A 13,552-nucleotide genomic window follows, 5' to 3' on the forward strand; every position below is an offset into this window, starting at 1 on the left:
ACGAAGCAGATTATGGACAAATGTTAGTGCGTATAATCTAGATGGCGCTACACGTCTTCTATTGATAGTGACCCCTCTTCCTTGCATCTGGCCTCGTGTACGTATATACACATATAAATCCATGCAATATAACTTACACTAATGAAATAATCAAAATTCAATGCCAAACATTATAAAAATTTTAATCGTATGGATTTAGAGGAGCTCACCTAATATCGGATGGGCTCCAATATCGGACGCCGTTTCTCCTAAACTACAGTGAACATTTAAACATTCTGCACATCTCCAAGTAGGCCAATACTTCATCAATTTGTGTACCAAGTTTCAGATCTCTCGGGTTCTTGGTCTCGGTACAGCAGTCTCTTGAAGACAAGTCCGAATTGTACGTAAAATCGGAAAAAAATGCTCAATTCAAGGACAGCCATTGTTTGCAGATCACACTTGCATTAAATCAAAAATTGCATACCTTCCGATTGTAGGGCTACTCATTTACTTTCTAAATATGTATGGTTTATTTCATTTAAAGTATTGTACTGATGAGTTATAGACCAAAGAAAAGAGGTGGTCACCGGAGCAATAATCGCCCTAACTCAAAATTGTAATCAATGCTTTGAAAATATTTTAAAGTGGATAATTGCATACAATTAATCTTTTACAAGTTGTCAAGCAACTTTTCCAATAAACTCACTGTCCTCCAGACTTAAAATATTACAGGAAAAACAAAATCCTCTAATAGAGCAGTCAAATACCCTAATATAACAGTCACCAATTTTTTGCAAAAAGGTGGTGTAAATCAATTCTACATAATGCTGATATGCTTAAAATGTGGTTCTACGTACTTTTTGTTTTAGAGTTTTAGGCTTTCAGCTGAAATGATTGACTTTTTATGTTAGAGTGTTTTGACAGCCATATTAAAGATTTTGCTATTTCTGCAGTCAAGTCTGCAGTATTTTATGCCTTTATAGTGTTGGATTTGCAGGAACTAGTGTTTAACAACTTTCAGTACACAATCGAAAACAATCATCAACCTTTTATGCATTTTCAAACCATTTTTTTCTGATTTTGAGCAAAAATAGCTAGGGCGATTATTGCTCCAGTGACAGCCTCTTTTCTTTGGTCTATAACTCATCAGTACAATACTTTAAATGAAATAAACCATACATATTTAGAAAGTAAATGAGTAGCCCTACAATCTGAAGGTATACGACTTTTGATTTAATGCAAGTGTGATCTGCAAACAATGGCTGTCCTTGAATTGAGCGTTTTTTCCGATTTTACGTATTATTCAGACTGGTCTTCAAAAGGTTGCTGTACCGAGACCAAGAACCCGATAGATCTGAAACTTGGTACACAAGTTTATAAAGCATTGGCCTACCTGGAGATGTGCAGAATGTTTGAATATTCATTGTAGTTTAGGAGAAATAGCATCCGATATTGGAGCCCGTCCGGTATTAGGTGAGCTCCTCTATGTATTTAAAATTTCAGTTAATATTTCTGAATTCCCAACAAAATTTCTACATTTCTAATAAAAATTGCCAAATTTCTATGGTCATCGACGACATTTCTGGAAGTGAAGGATCCCTCGCGTACCAATGTTAGGCGCAATCTGTGAATTTGCGCAGTTTATAAATTGCGCTGCACATTTTGTGAATTCATAAAATGCTCAACAATTCATAAATTGTTGCGCAGTTTGTGAACTGCTGTAATGAGCTGCGCATTATATGAACATCAACTGGATTCTGGTCCATTCAGCGTACCGCCGTTATGATTCAAGTGCGTATCATAGTTGCTTTCAGGAAGGAATGGCAGGCTTCTTTTACCCCCTTAGCTAACATATTTAGCTACTAGCTGAAGGGACATGGATAAAGACGCATTCTAGCTACATTGCAGACTATCTCTCCCTCCAAGGTTCCTTTGAGTGCTTGCAGCTGGCCTGGATAAGGTGCATACTACCTTTCTCTCTCAGTTTTGCCCTCTGCGTACTACAGCATTTGTGGTAGCTAGCAGGTTCATCTCGTTTCAATCAGCTGCCATGATATTGATGGGCACATGTGCAGTCCAGCCTACATGTATGTTTTTCTAGCAGTTGTCCAGTACAAACAAACACTGCACATGGAGTAATGAAATGTGTATCAGCACATAAGGTTTGGTGCATTGTAACTCGTGTCCCAACATCATATCTTTAATGCCCAGTTTAATGGTACACGTACTTATAGTTTATCTCTCCCATGCATGCAGATGTAACACAACACGCAGTCACAAAATGTCACCTCATACAGCTATTAGTGCAAACATATAGTGTTTGGAATCAGGTACGCTGTTTTACACATGTAGTTAAGTGTACTCCAATACATGAGTTACAAAGGCACAGCTCCATTTGATCAATTTTGATGAACAGCAAGACCTAGAAAAGTTATATCCACTTTCATCTTGCCTGGCTGTAACCACATGTCTTCCTAGACAACGTTCATGGTACCGTACGTACCCCTGTTGAGCAACTATTGCACCTGACCTATAGAATCCACATATAAATACAAAATTTGTTTGCATAACTAGACCTTACCATGTCAGTCATATCATCATCCAAACTAATCATTCCACAAGAATGACAATAGTCATCAAGTGATTTAACATTATCTGTTAATAATGCATGTGACACATCATAACTCATTGGAATATATGAAAAGAAATTTACTGATTACCAAGAAATCCACTGATTCACCAAGAAATCCAACTATTCACCAAGAAGGTTAGAACAATATAGATACAAACGTGTACATGTTTACTGAATGGTACAAATAAAATGTGATGATGCATATCGAACCGTTTGCAATTAATAGGTGCATAATTATATTAATTTTTTGTGGTACAGTCTAACTTATTTCAATACATTTCATTTTAAACAAAGGATAGTTGAGTTTCACTCATGGTAGTCTGCGCTAACAGAGTAAAGTCAAATAGTTAACTGAAAACAGGTTCCAGACTTCATGTATTCATCTGAATGTGGCCCAACAATAATTAGACCACTACACTTTGCTTTCAGCCATGTTCAGCCAGTTACACAGCATTGCATGGGAAGCTCCTCTGGAACCATTCCAGTCACTACAGTAACAGAATATACAGATAACGTCTGTTACACGTGTAGGGAAGCCATTACGTGAAGCTAGCTACTACAAATCAACATCTTCCACTGTCAGCAAAGATACATAAAAGAAGACTCAAGTAGGTCCATGATGTTCGCATTATAAGCACTGCGGTATGCCAAATTGAGATACCAAGCGACGTTGAACAGTGAAGAAGTCAGGGGGTCTGTTCCAGGTAGTTGTAAAGCTAAGTACTGTGTGAAAATACACACATAGCTTGGAAGTATAGTGAATTACGTATGCTATCATGAAGCATCACAAAAATTTATAGCCACTAGTCATAAGACCTACACATTGTGGAGATGGGTGGTTAATTATATAGCAATATTATAATACTGGACAAGTAGTCCAGTTCCCAAGTTTGTAATAATGCCAAGCTGTAGTGAAGGACAAGTCAGGCTGGATTTTAGCTGATATTTTTGCAAGAGACCAAACCTTTGTGATCCCCATAGACATAGCAACCAGCTATCAATTTATGGAGCACACCTATCAATTTTCTGAAAAAAGATTGATAGAACAGTCATTTGTTCTAATAGAGCAGTCAGTAAGTGGTTTTAGAAGAAATCTGTAGGGGCGTACCTCCAGACCCCCTTACCTCTGCAAGTATTTTCTTGTAGTCTACATGTCCATTTTCAGTTGAATGCACACGCTCTAGTACATCATAAAATTTCTCAACTGTTGCAACTAAACGATGGTGGCCTAAGAGAGAGAGAGACATCTTGTTTTGTTAAGACAGGATACAACTTAAGTACAGGGGTCTAGACTCAGGGGTGCCAAGCACTGGATGGACAGTACAGGAGCCCTGGCAAGACTTGCACCATTAAATTACAATACAAAAATAATAGTTATAGCATGGAGAAAAATTCAGTTTAGGCAAACCGATAGATCCCAGTCTGGGGAGGCTCTAGAATTAAAAATTCTGTATGAACAGGAGACAGCAATGCAAGCAGCCTGCTCAAACAGGGATCTTATGGTCTTCTTTACCACTTCACAAGCATTGGCTACTTGGGCAATTGTGTCTGGCATAAAATGGTCTAAACAACCAATCTCAATGGAAATGAGATTCAGCTTTGTCATTCTCATTCTGTAATTACAGAATTTTGTGAAGGGCAGGCACAAACAAAGCAGGTTTAGTTTCTTACCCTTTGCTTGGCAGGCAAATATAGAACATCTTCCTGAACTTCACTGCATGAGTTCTGGGTAGTCCAACGAAACAAACCGGCTTCTTTGTTTCAGCAATGAAAGGGTTAGAAATATCACTTCTTTCTACTCCATTCAAAACGTCTGTTATCTTCTGCACCTTCTCCTCCATTAAGTTACTGTTTCGCTTTTGGAGGTGTGATTGGGATCAAGATATTTTCCTCTACAGAAGCTCTCTGTGCGTGACCCTTTCCGACGTACGTATCTCTGAACTCACTGATATAGTGATTCGAAACTCACACCTGCCACGAGGAAATCTCGTGATCCAACACTTGAACGACAGTAGGTCGGCAACCAATACAACTGCAATGTGTCGAATCTCGCGTTGCCCCTTGCCATATGTCAGTACGACACCTGCGAGATTTATAAATTGTTGCGCATTTTATGAATTCACAAAATGCACAGTGCAATTTATAAACTGCGCAAATTCACAGATTGCGCCTAACACCATTAAACTTATTTATCTTTCTCCATACGACAGGAATCGCGATTATTCTGTGCTGGAAATCGTGAAAAATTGCGCACTCTCCGGATGAAGCACAATACCAGAAATTTGAGGTCATGGGCCTACTGATTAAAAATTAAATTGACATACAGTGTTGGATTTTCAAATAGCGTTGTACAATGTCCGCTCTGTAGTGAAGGTAATGAAATATGTATAAATGGAGGCTAAATGACCCATTTGGTAGGATTGAAGTCCGTCTACATGTGGCAATACAGACTATGGTTCAGTGGGCCAAATGTATGGGTTTAACATACAATAAACTCACTCACCCTACGAAGTCGGTTGAATCTGTATGTAACCAATCATTTTCACCTTATTATTAACGCGAAGGCTAAAACCTTCGCTAAATACAGCCATCTACTTGTGGTTCCAGGCCGTCCATAAATGTCCAGCGATGCTCCAACAAATTAGAAACTGCTTCAGTCTTTGACGTATTGCCTAGGTCATTCGTCATTAATAGGCAAATCCAGTACTGACCTTACTTAGAAAGCTCAATCCAACTGATTATAGGTGTTCTGTTTTCTCCAGCAAGTAAGTAGTAGCTAGCTGAAACTGGCGTCTACTTTTCAGGGTATATTAAAATCACGTACATCGAACTAGAAAATGCTTGTAATAAAATCAGCAGATTACGATGGGTGTTGTTTTAAACTAAGGAGTTTTGAGCATATATACACGTACACAGTGCAAAACCCAGAGCATGCTTTAGCATGCTCTCGTCTAGGGGGGTCTGGGGGCATGCCCCCCAGGGGCGGATCTAGGATTTATAAAAGGGGGGGAACTCAAGGTACTAATCTCTTGGGTAGAGGTGTACAAAGCACACTTCCCAGCATGCTTTGCATGCTGGAACTAGGGGGGTCCGGGGGCATGCCCCCCCCCCCCCCCAGGAAAATTTTGAAAAATAGATGCTAAAATACTGCAATTTGGAGACATTTCCACATAAAATTCATACCTGTAGAAATTTTTTATACTGCCTTTAGATTATAAGTATGGCTCTCTGAAGCATTTTGCTAATGGAAAAGTTTGGGTAGGTACAGACAACCAAGAACATGATGCACCCCTCTCACAATTGCACAACACTGAATAGGTGCATGTTAGAATAAGAATGTTGAAAGTGGAAAATTTTGAAATTTGAACAATACTAGATAGAATCTGAGAGCATTTTCAATGGAAATTGTGTACCTGAATTAAGTATTGTCATACATATTAACTACACAAGTAGATGAATGAAGCCCTTTAAACAGACCAATGCACTTCATTGTATGTATAAGTGCAGGCAGATTTGGAAAAATTCCATATCAGAACCAACTACATGCTTCCAGTGAATGTTCTATTAGAGTAGTTAGCTGACTGCTCTATTAGAGTATCTCGATATTGTACACCTCCAATACTGATCCGGGTCCTTGTTGCATAAACTTTAGCAATAAATCCACTGATAATACCTTGGAAAGATGTTTATAAGGTGGTTTTATGAGTATTTGTATTATTAGTGATCATATAATTATGCTAAGACAAAATTTCATTATAATACTCAGCATATTGATCAAGTAAAGCCTAAATATGAAGGGGGGGCTTCAGCCCCCAAAGCCCCCCCTGGATCCGCCCCTGCACCCACAGAAGATTTTTTGAGAATTTACCCATCTAAGGTTAAATCTGGTGTAAATTTGGACCAAAGACTAGTTATGCTAGCGATAATAACAAAGCAAAACGACTGAAGTATGTTGTGATAGACCAGCTTCCTACAGGACAAGACACTTATGGCATACGCATTGTGATACAGACTACATTATAGTCAATCATCTCAATTAATTTAAAAATGCAATAACACACACACATAGCACAGGAAAAGTCACTGATGAATAATACGCAAGATTTCACAGCAAATATGACTATCTGCACTCTGTGGGATTGTTGCCTAATTGAATACACTATAACAAGTAAAATTATCTGTGAAATATACTGTGTAATTTATTGTAAAATTATTTGTAGAACTTTTAATGTATTTTTCTGCAAATTTTAACATAAATTATCTGACAAATACATTGTATTTCATCTGTAGAATGCTCTATAAAATTAGTAAAGAATTCCCCCCATTCATTTCCACTGTTAAATTCTGCTATAACTTTCATAAAATGTTTTCCAAAATTGTATAAACTAAATCAAAACTAAAAGTAACAAAAGTCAATACTGCATACGTAGCTAGTAGTCTTCTGAGTCCACAAATGTTCTATCAGGATCATTATAAATCTGTGGCTCATTTCCAAAGTCTTCAGCAAATGGACCATAGCCTGGAAAATACGGCCTTCCCATATAATCAATAGTCCGGTCCATGTAGCCAGCTCCATAATCCCATGGCTGTGGTTCCCTGACACTGTCACCAACAAAATTGTTTTGGGTGCTTGTACACACTGGATTAAAGTTCAATAACACAGGAGTACTTCTCTTAGTCTCTTTTTTTTTTTCTGCCTGTACTTCTCTAGCAATCTTCAAACTTTTCCTTTTGTTTTCTTTCATGTTAAAAATAGAGTTCTCATCATCCGAGTCATATACTGTGATTACGTTGCGTTTGATAGGTGAAATTGTTTCCTTAAATTGTATAAGACTATGTTGATCATCTCCATTTAGTTTCCCCTGTAAAATTGCTTCCTTTATAGCATGTTCTCTCTTTCCTGGAATATTACATACTGGTATCAGCTATATATATACGTAAAAATATTAAATTAACTTACAAAGTTTAGTCGGTTCACTTTTGCTGAATCCTTTTCTTTGTTCTCAATTCTTTATCTAAACTGGACAATTTACTACTTCTCCTCTGAGTGTAAAATTGGCGTAGGCTATTGTTTATATCTTTCGATAGCACGGCTTCACATCCTTTAATCTTTATTTGATCCATTGCAGATTGAAGCATTTTCTTTTTAATTGAAGGATCCAGGGCTGACCAAGTCTTACTCAATAGGAACTCATCTAGTTCTTCTTTGTATAATACATCAAACAGGTCTTTTTTGATGGACTGTAATGACACAGTATATTCACATGCACTGCGTGCATGCAAGCTTCAAGTATACTTACGAGAGGAAGCAAATCCTTAGTTGATGGGCTGCTTCTTGCAGAGCTACAGCCTGAAATTTATATTCAAATAGCCACAACTCTAATTAAAATTCCTTTACCTGTTGTGCTTAAACTGTTATCTTTATCCAGACTCAGGCTTGCTTCGACTAGTCCCATTCTATGACTCAGTTCATCCAGTCTTGCATGATTCTCGTCGAGTTTCTGGCACATCCGCTCAATTGCCTCATTACCTAGTCTCGCGTGGCCAGACCGCTTTTTCTCCGTCACGGCGCTTATCGATTAGAGATTATAAGCGCCTACTCCGAAAAAGGGTCTGGTCCAGAATCAATACGTAAACTCGTTTTCACACCCCAAGCAAGAGCTCGGGGTGTTTAATCAACTTTTGTCATAAAACGTATACTTCCTTTAAATTTCAAGCCACGTACGCACTGGAAATGCCATGAACGATTGCCGGTAGCGGTGATGAGACACTGAGGCTGTTTTTCTACAGTTAAAAGGTCACGGATCGAGTCCTTGTGAAAACGAAAAGGCTAAAGGCGAACTGAGCAAGGAATCAACCCTTGACCTTTTTAACCGTAGAAAAACAGCCTCAGTGTCTCTCATCACCGCTACCGACAATCGTTCATGGCATTTCCAGTGCGTACGTGGCTTGAAATTTAGAAGGAAGTATACGTTTTATGACGAAAGTTGATTAAACACCCCGAGCTCTAGCTTGGGGTGTGAAAACGAGTTTACGTATTGATTCTGGACCAGACCCTTTTTCGGAGTAGGCGCTTATAATCTCTAATCGATAAGCGCCGTGACGGAGAATAAGCGGTCTGGCCACGCGAGACTACTCATTACCATGGGTAGCCATCAACCTTACCAGACTTGATAAAGTTCTGCCTACGATATAATCAAGTGTAACTCGTCCTTTATCTGTATTCTAACTAGCTACCCAGTTACACTCACCGTGCTCGGTCAAAAGAAAGTCACTGGGTTCCCTCACCGATAGGCGCCAAACATACAAATAGCACACGTAGCAACTTTGGCAATTTAAACCAAACACACAAAGTTGTGGAGTATTGGTGACTGCCTTTGTCTTCTCCACAGACCCGCGTCTTTTTATCAATTTGAACAAGTTCCCGCTTTTAGTCACGTTCCTGCTGTCATAGTGACCATCACGTGATTACGCGAAAAGTATTATGAAGAAATCTTGTCGTACTGGAAGGCTTTATACATGTGATTGTACTCTATGTAAAAGCAAGAAGAAGGTGTCGTATTCTACAGTTCAGAGACATTTAAGCGTTTATGGAAAAGCAAGAGTTTTCACAGGTACCCGAATCTCTGCGCGCATGCGTACATAGGGTGTCTATTATCTCTATGATGCGTATAACCTAAATATTGTTAAAATGAGATGAATAGTCAATGCCATCTAGTGTATCCATGTGTAGAGCTCGAGGAAGCAAGTAACAACCATGGCCATTGTGCTGAAAGCACTGACGTACATGATCATGAGTCTTCATTATCTACAGTGAGTCAGTTTCACTACTATACCTTTAGTTTAAGTAGCTAAATGCTTTTAGACTGATGGCTTGGTAAACCAATTGGAAGTTGATGATTTTGTGGAAGAAGGCCAAGCAGTATATTATGATGGTAACTGATCAATGTGTGTATGTAGTAATATTTCCTTCTCTAAGTATATAAAGTGTTGAGAAGTCCAACGTCACGCTGCCAGATATGTAACAAATAATTACAGCCCTTGTGTCAGTGTTCTCACCTCACACAATCACAGAGCCGGCCTTAAGGGTAGGTAGCTGCCTAGGGCCCCGAATAAAAGGGGGCCCCAAAGCTCTGAAACCAGGGGCCCAGGCCCCCAGCTCCCAAAATACAAATTCAGTACATAACACTCACAACTTGTCTTGGTAATTCAGGAGACCATTCGCAATGCAAGCAGCATGGGTCACATGAACATTGGCTAGCTCCTTTTAGAGCCTCATTGTAGCATTGCGTGTCACTGGTGACTTGTGAAAGTGTGAGCCTAAGTGTGAAAGTCTGCAGTCTTGAAAGCTACCTTTGATAACTTGGACAAGAAATGTATGTAGGTTTACAGAGTAGCTAATGATCTCCTCTATCATTGTTGATTAGCCCGGGTGGGCTAATTGTATTTTTTCCAGGCGTGGGTGGTATTGGTGAATACCACTTCTCTGGGGGCCCACCCAGATTGTTTTGCCTAGGGCCCCACAATCGGTAAGGCTGGCGCTGCACAATCACTAGGTTGGGAAACTTTAGAATCCCGTCATTTTCAAGCTAGACCATCAACATTCTATAAATGATAAATCAACAAATTGCAATACCTTACAACTCTTATCTACAATATTCCAATGCCAACTTTGCAAGAGGAACTAACAGCTATAAATTTATCCCTTTCTTTTGTCACAAAACCCCTTCTATTTCAGAGCTCCTTTTCCCCCACACAGTACCAAAATGGAACAAATTACCAGACCACATTGCAAACTTAAATTGTACTTATTAAACCATGGTAAATAATAAATAATATGTACATTAGGTCAGTTGAACACTTAGTGCTGCATGCAGGGACTAGCTATCATACCTTGTATGCATAAAGGACTGCCACATGTGTGTATGGAAATACAGCACCAGGGTGTGATGCACTAGGTGAAGCTGAGTGCTGTATTAGATCTCACAAACCAATCATTAGTAGCCATATAGTGATCAGCTATCCAAACGTTCACAAGAAACCTTTTCCCGTAATTTTGCCGTTCAAAATGTTATGTTATTTCAACTGATCATCCTTACATATGCATGGATGCCTGCATACACATGAGCATGTATATCTCCACTTGGGTGTTCTGTAAATGGCAAAAGTTTGGCGAATCAGCATGTGGAGCTGGTTGGTAAATAAAAGTTTGGCAAATTTACTGTATGGCCAGTATTGAACGGTATTTAAAATAGACTGGGAGAATAACGTTTGGCAAATTTCCTTTGTTTGCCACATTCGCCAAACTTAAATCATCACACCAAACTTTCATCGTTTACGGTAATAATTTCTATTAGATGAGAATACTGCAAGCAGTAGCAGTGATAGTGAAGATGATCAGCAGACCTCACCAACATTTGAAGCAGACTGTTTTGAAGTAAGCTTGGACTCTACTCAGCCTTCACCGGTGACCTGTCCACCTACAGTGCCTTGCCTCCCTGAGCACAATGAGGTGCTCACAGCTAGTGAAAATGAATCATCTGCTGCTGAGTCAGGTTTATTTCAACCAGTTTTACGTTTAAATAAATGGATTTCTGTTTTACTGATCAAAGTAAAAGTCAAGTACAAGCTAAGTGATAGTGTTCTTACAACATTACTCTCAATTCTACAATTGATTTTCACTTTGATATCCCACCCATTACAATACTGCTTTCCAAAAACTGTACAGAATCTTTTTGCATGTGCAGGTGTAAACCAAGTTCCTGAGTTTAAACGATATGCTGTATGTCCAGACTCCAGGTGCTGCAACCTATATGATTGTACATTGTTATCAGAAGCTACTAGCATACCAATCTGTGCACGGCAAGCTTATAATTCTCACTGCACAGAACATCTTTGCTATGAAAAATTCCTATCTTTTGGGAAAAGCTGACTTGTTCCTTATAAAACCTTTATTTACTTATCACCTATTGTTTGGCTTAAAAAATTTTATAGCACCAAAATATTTGAAGAGCTTCTCAACATTCAACAGAGGTATACATCAGACTGTGGAATCATAAATGATGTGTGGGATGGCAGAGTTTGGAAGTCATTTAATAGAGAAAGTAACCCTGGAGATTACTTTTTTAAGAATGCACATAATATTGCTTTTATTCTCAATGTTGATTGGTTTAAGCCCTTCAAGAATTCTGAATATAAGGTTGGTGGGATTTATATGAACATTTTGAATTTGCCAAGGACAGAACGATACAAGACCAAGTGGACTATGTTGATTGGATTGATTCCTGGACCCAGTGAGCCTAAAGAAAACCTTAATTCTTTCCTGGAACCACTTGTTAATGACTTGACTGAATTGTGGGATGGTGTCCAAATACATATACATTCTGGTGCATCCGTAGTGGTAAGAGGAGCTCTCATTACAGTTTCATGTGACATACCAGCAGCATGAAAAGTTAGCCAGTTCCTTGGTCATAAGGCGAACAAAGGATGCTCACGTTGTGAGTTTGAAGGTGAAAGGGAAAATCCACGGGATGTAACTAGCAGAATGAGTTACTTCACTGTGGTAGACATAGTGCCTCGGCTAAATGATACTGTTAGGTTACAGGCTGTTGAATTTTTGGGTGCAACAAATGCAACTGAGGCGAAGAAAATACAAAAGAAAAATGGTGTTCAATGGAGTCAGTTGTTAAAATTGACTTACTTTGATATTGTCACAATGACAATGGTTGATCCAATGCACACAGTGTTTTTGGGGATGATAAGGCATGAAACAGATCTGATTTTTCAAGACCCCCTGTTTTATAAAGAGTCTCAAAGAGTGTTTAGCAGTAGACTAAAACGCTTACGTGTGCCATATGATGTTGGCAGATTGCCTAGTTCATTGGGAGAAAAGTTAGAATTTTCCAACTTGACAGCTGATCAGTGGAAGAACTTTGCTTTGATTTATGCTAAGCCTTGTTTATGGGACTTGTTGCCACCAGACTCATATGAGAGCATCTGTATGCTATGTGATATTGTCCAGCTTATTGTTCAGCCATCACTTACAGATGCAGATATTTCTAGACTTGATTATTTACTTAAATCTCACCATCGGTACTTTGAAAACATTTATGGCAGATTTCAAGTTTCAGTAAATTACCACATGGCACTTCATATCCCATTGGGTGACCTGCAGTTCGATTCCTGGGGTTGGAGGGATTTTTTTCCTTACTTTGACCCCTTTTCTGTTACACCTTTTCAGCCATAAGTCACTAAGTCTAAGTCCTTGAAATTAGGTTAGGTAATCCTAAGACTGCAGCACATGTTGCTGCAGACCTTCAGTGTTGGTCACTGTAAAGCATTAATACAATACATGATAAGAGATTTTGGGCCCCCTCATGCATTTTGGTGCTTTAGTTTTGAAAGAATGAATGGTGTACTGTCTGGTCTTCCAAATAGCAATCACTATGTTGAATTGGAATTGTTTACCAAGTTTCTGCAAGACATTGATATTGAATCTGTGCTGCCACATGGCCCATTGGTAACTAGTTGGCCACACCTGGATGATATTCTGCCGGTTGCAAGGGAGATGTCATCTTCAGTAATACATCCTTCACTGTTAAATATCTGTGTGAAATCTATGTTTGCCACTTCTACACAGGACATGTATGACTTACAACTGTCCATTGATAAAGGAGACACAAATATGTTTGGATTTGAATGGAAAGTTGAATATTTACCCCTTACTAGTTTGGATTTGCAAGTTACCAAAGACTTTTATCTCAAGTTACTCTGCTTCTATGAGCACTTATATGAAGGAAATTCAATAACTGTCATACCACGTATAGATAAACATGCTCGTTGTTCAGTGAATGGTTTGTCACTCACTTCTGATCTTCACTCGTCAGATCGTAGCAGCATAGTTAAGGCATACTTTGCTGTTGTTGATTCAGAGCCTGG

The 13,552-nt window shown here is 38.9% G+C and overlaps 1 protein-coding gene and 2 long non-coding RNA genes across 4 annotated transcripts; 1 reads left to right on the forward strand and 2 right to left on the reverse strand.

Moving 5' to 3' along the window:
* Nucleotides 1-2,241: 2,241 nt before the first annotated feature.
* On the reverse strand, nt 2,242-2,794 carry LOC136264116 (uncharacterized). Its single transcript, XR_010704963.1, has 2 exons — nt 2,564-2,794; nt 2,242-2,512 (listed from the first exon to the last, which is right to left on the reverse strand). It is a non-coding gene; the product is annotated as an uncharacterized lncRNA (long non-coding RNA).
* Nucleotides 2,795-7,592: 4,798 nt separating this feature from the next.
* LOC136263696 (uncharacterized) lies at nt 7,593-9,218 on the reverse strand. Of its 2 annotated transcripts, none has more exons than XR_010704747.1 (5): nt 8,866-9,218; nt 8,758-8,799; nt 8,013-8,144; nt 7,915-7,964; nt 7,593-7,855 (listed from the first exon to the last, which is right to left on the reverse strand). It is a non-coding gene; the product is annotated as an uncharacterized lncRNA (long non-coding RNA). The 2 variants fall into 2 exon arrangements; XR_010704748.1 differs by having other exon boundaries at nt 8,758-8,795; nt 8,866-9,217.
* LOC136263691 (uncharacterized) lies at nt 8,960-11,735 on the forward strand. Its single transcript, XM_066058327.1, has 4 exons — nt 8,960-9,228; nt 9,348-9,427; nt 9,480-9,549; nt 10,972-11,735. Exons 1-4 carry the CDS (start codon nt 9,099-9,101, stop codon nt 11,544-11,546), a joined length of 855 nt encoding a protein of 284 aa, XP_065914399.1. The 5' UTR covers nt 8,960-9,098; the 3' UTR covers nt 11,547-11,735.
* The last annotated feature ends 1,817 nt before the right edge of the window (nt 11,736-13,552 follow it).

Source organism: Dysidea avara, chromosome 8 (genome assembly GCF_963678975.1).
Source record: "Dysidea avara chromosome 8, odDysAvar1.4, whole genome shotgun sequence".
NCBI lineage: Eukaryota > Metazoa > Porifera > Demospongiae > Dictyoceratida > Dysideidae > Dysidea > Dysidea avara.

What these genes read in the sequence shown, in the direction of transcription:
- LOC136263691 (XM_066058327.1), top strand. Translation starts at nt 9,099, where the DNA reads ATGAAGAAATCTTGTCGTACTGGAAGGCTTTATACATGTGATTGTACT. An exon ending in ATGAGTCTTCATTATCTACA is followed by an intron (nt 9,428 to 9,479) that starts GTGAGTCAGTTT and finishes AAATGCTTTTAG; the next exon opens with ACTGATGGCTTGGTAAACCA. An exon ending in CCAAGCAGTATATTATGATG is followed by an intron (nt 9,550 to 10,971) that starts GTAACTGATCAA and finishes AATTTCTATTAG; the next exon opens with ATGAGAATACTGCAAGCAGT.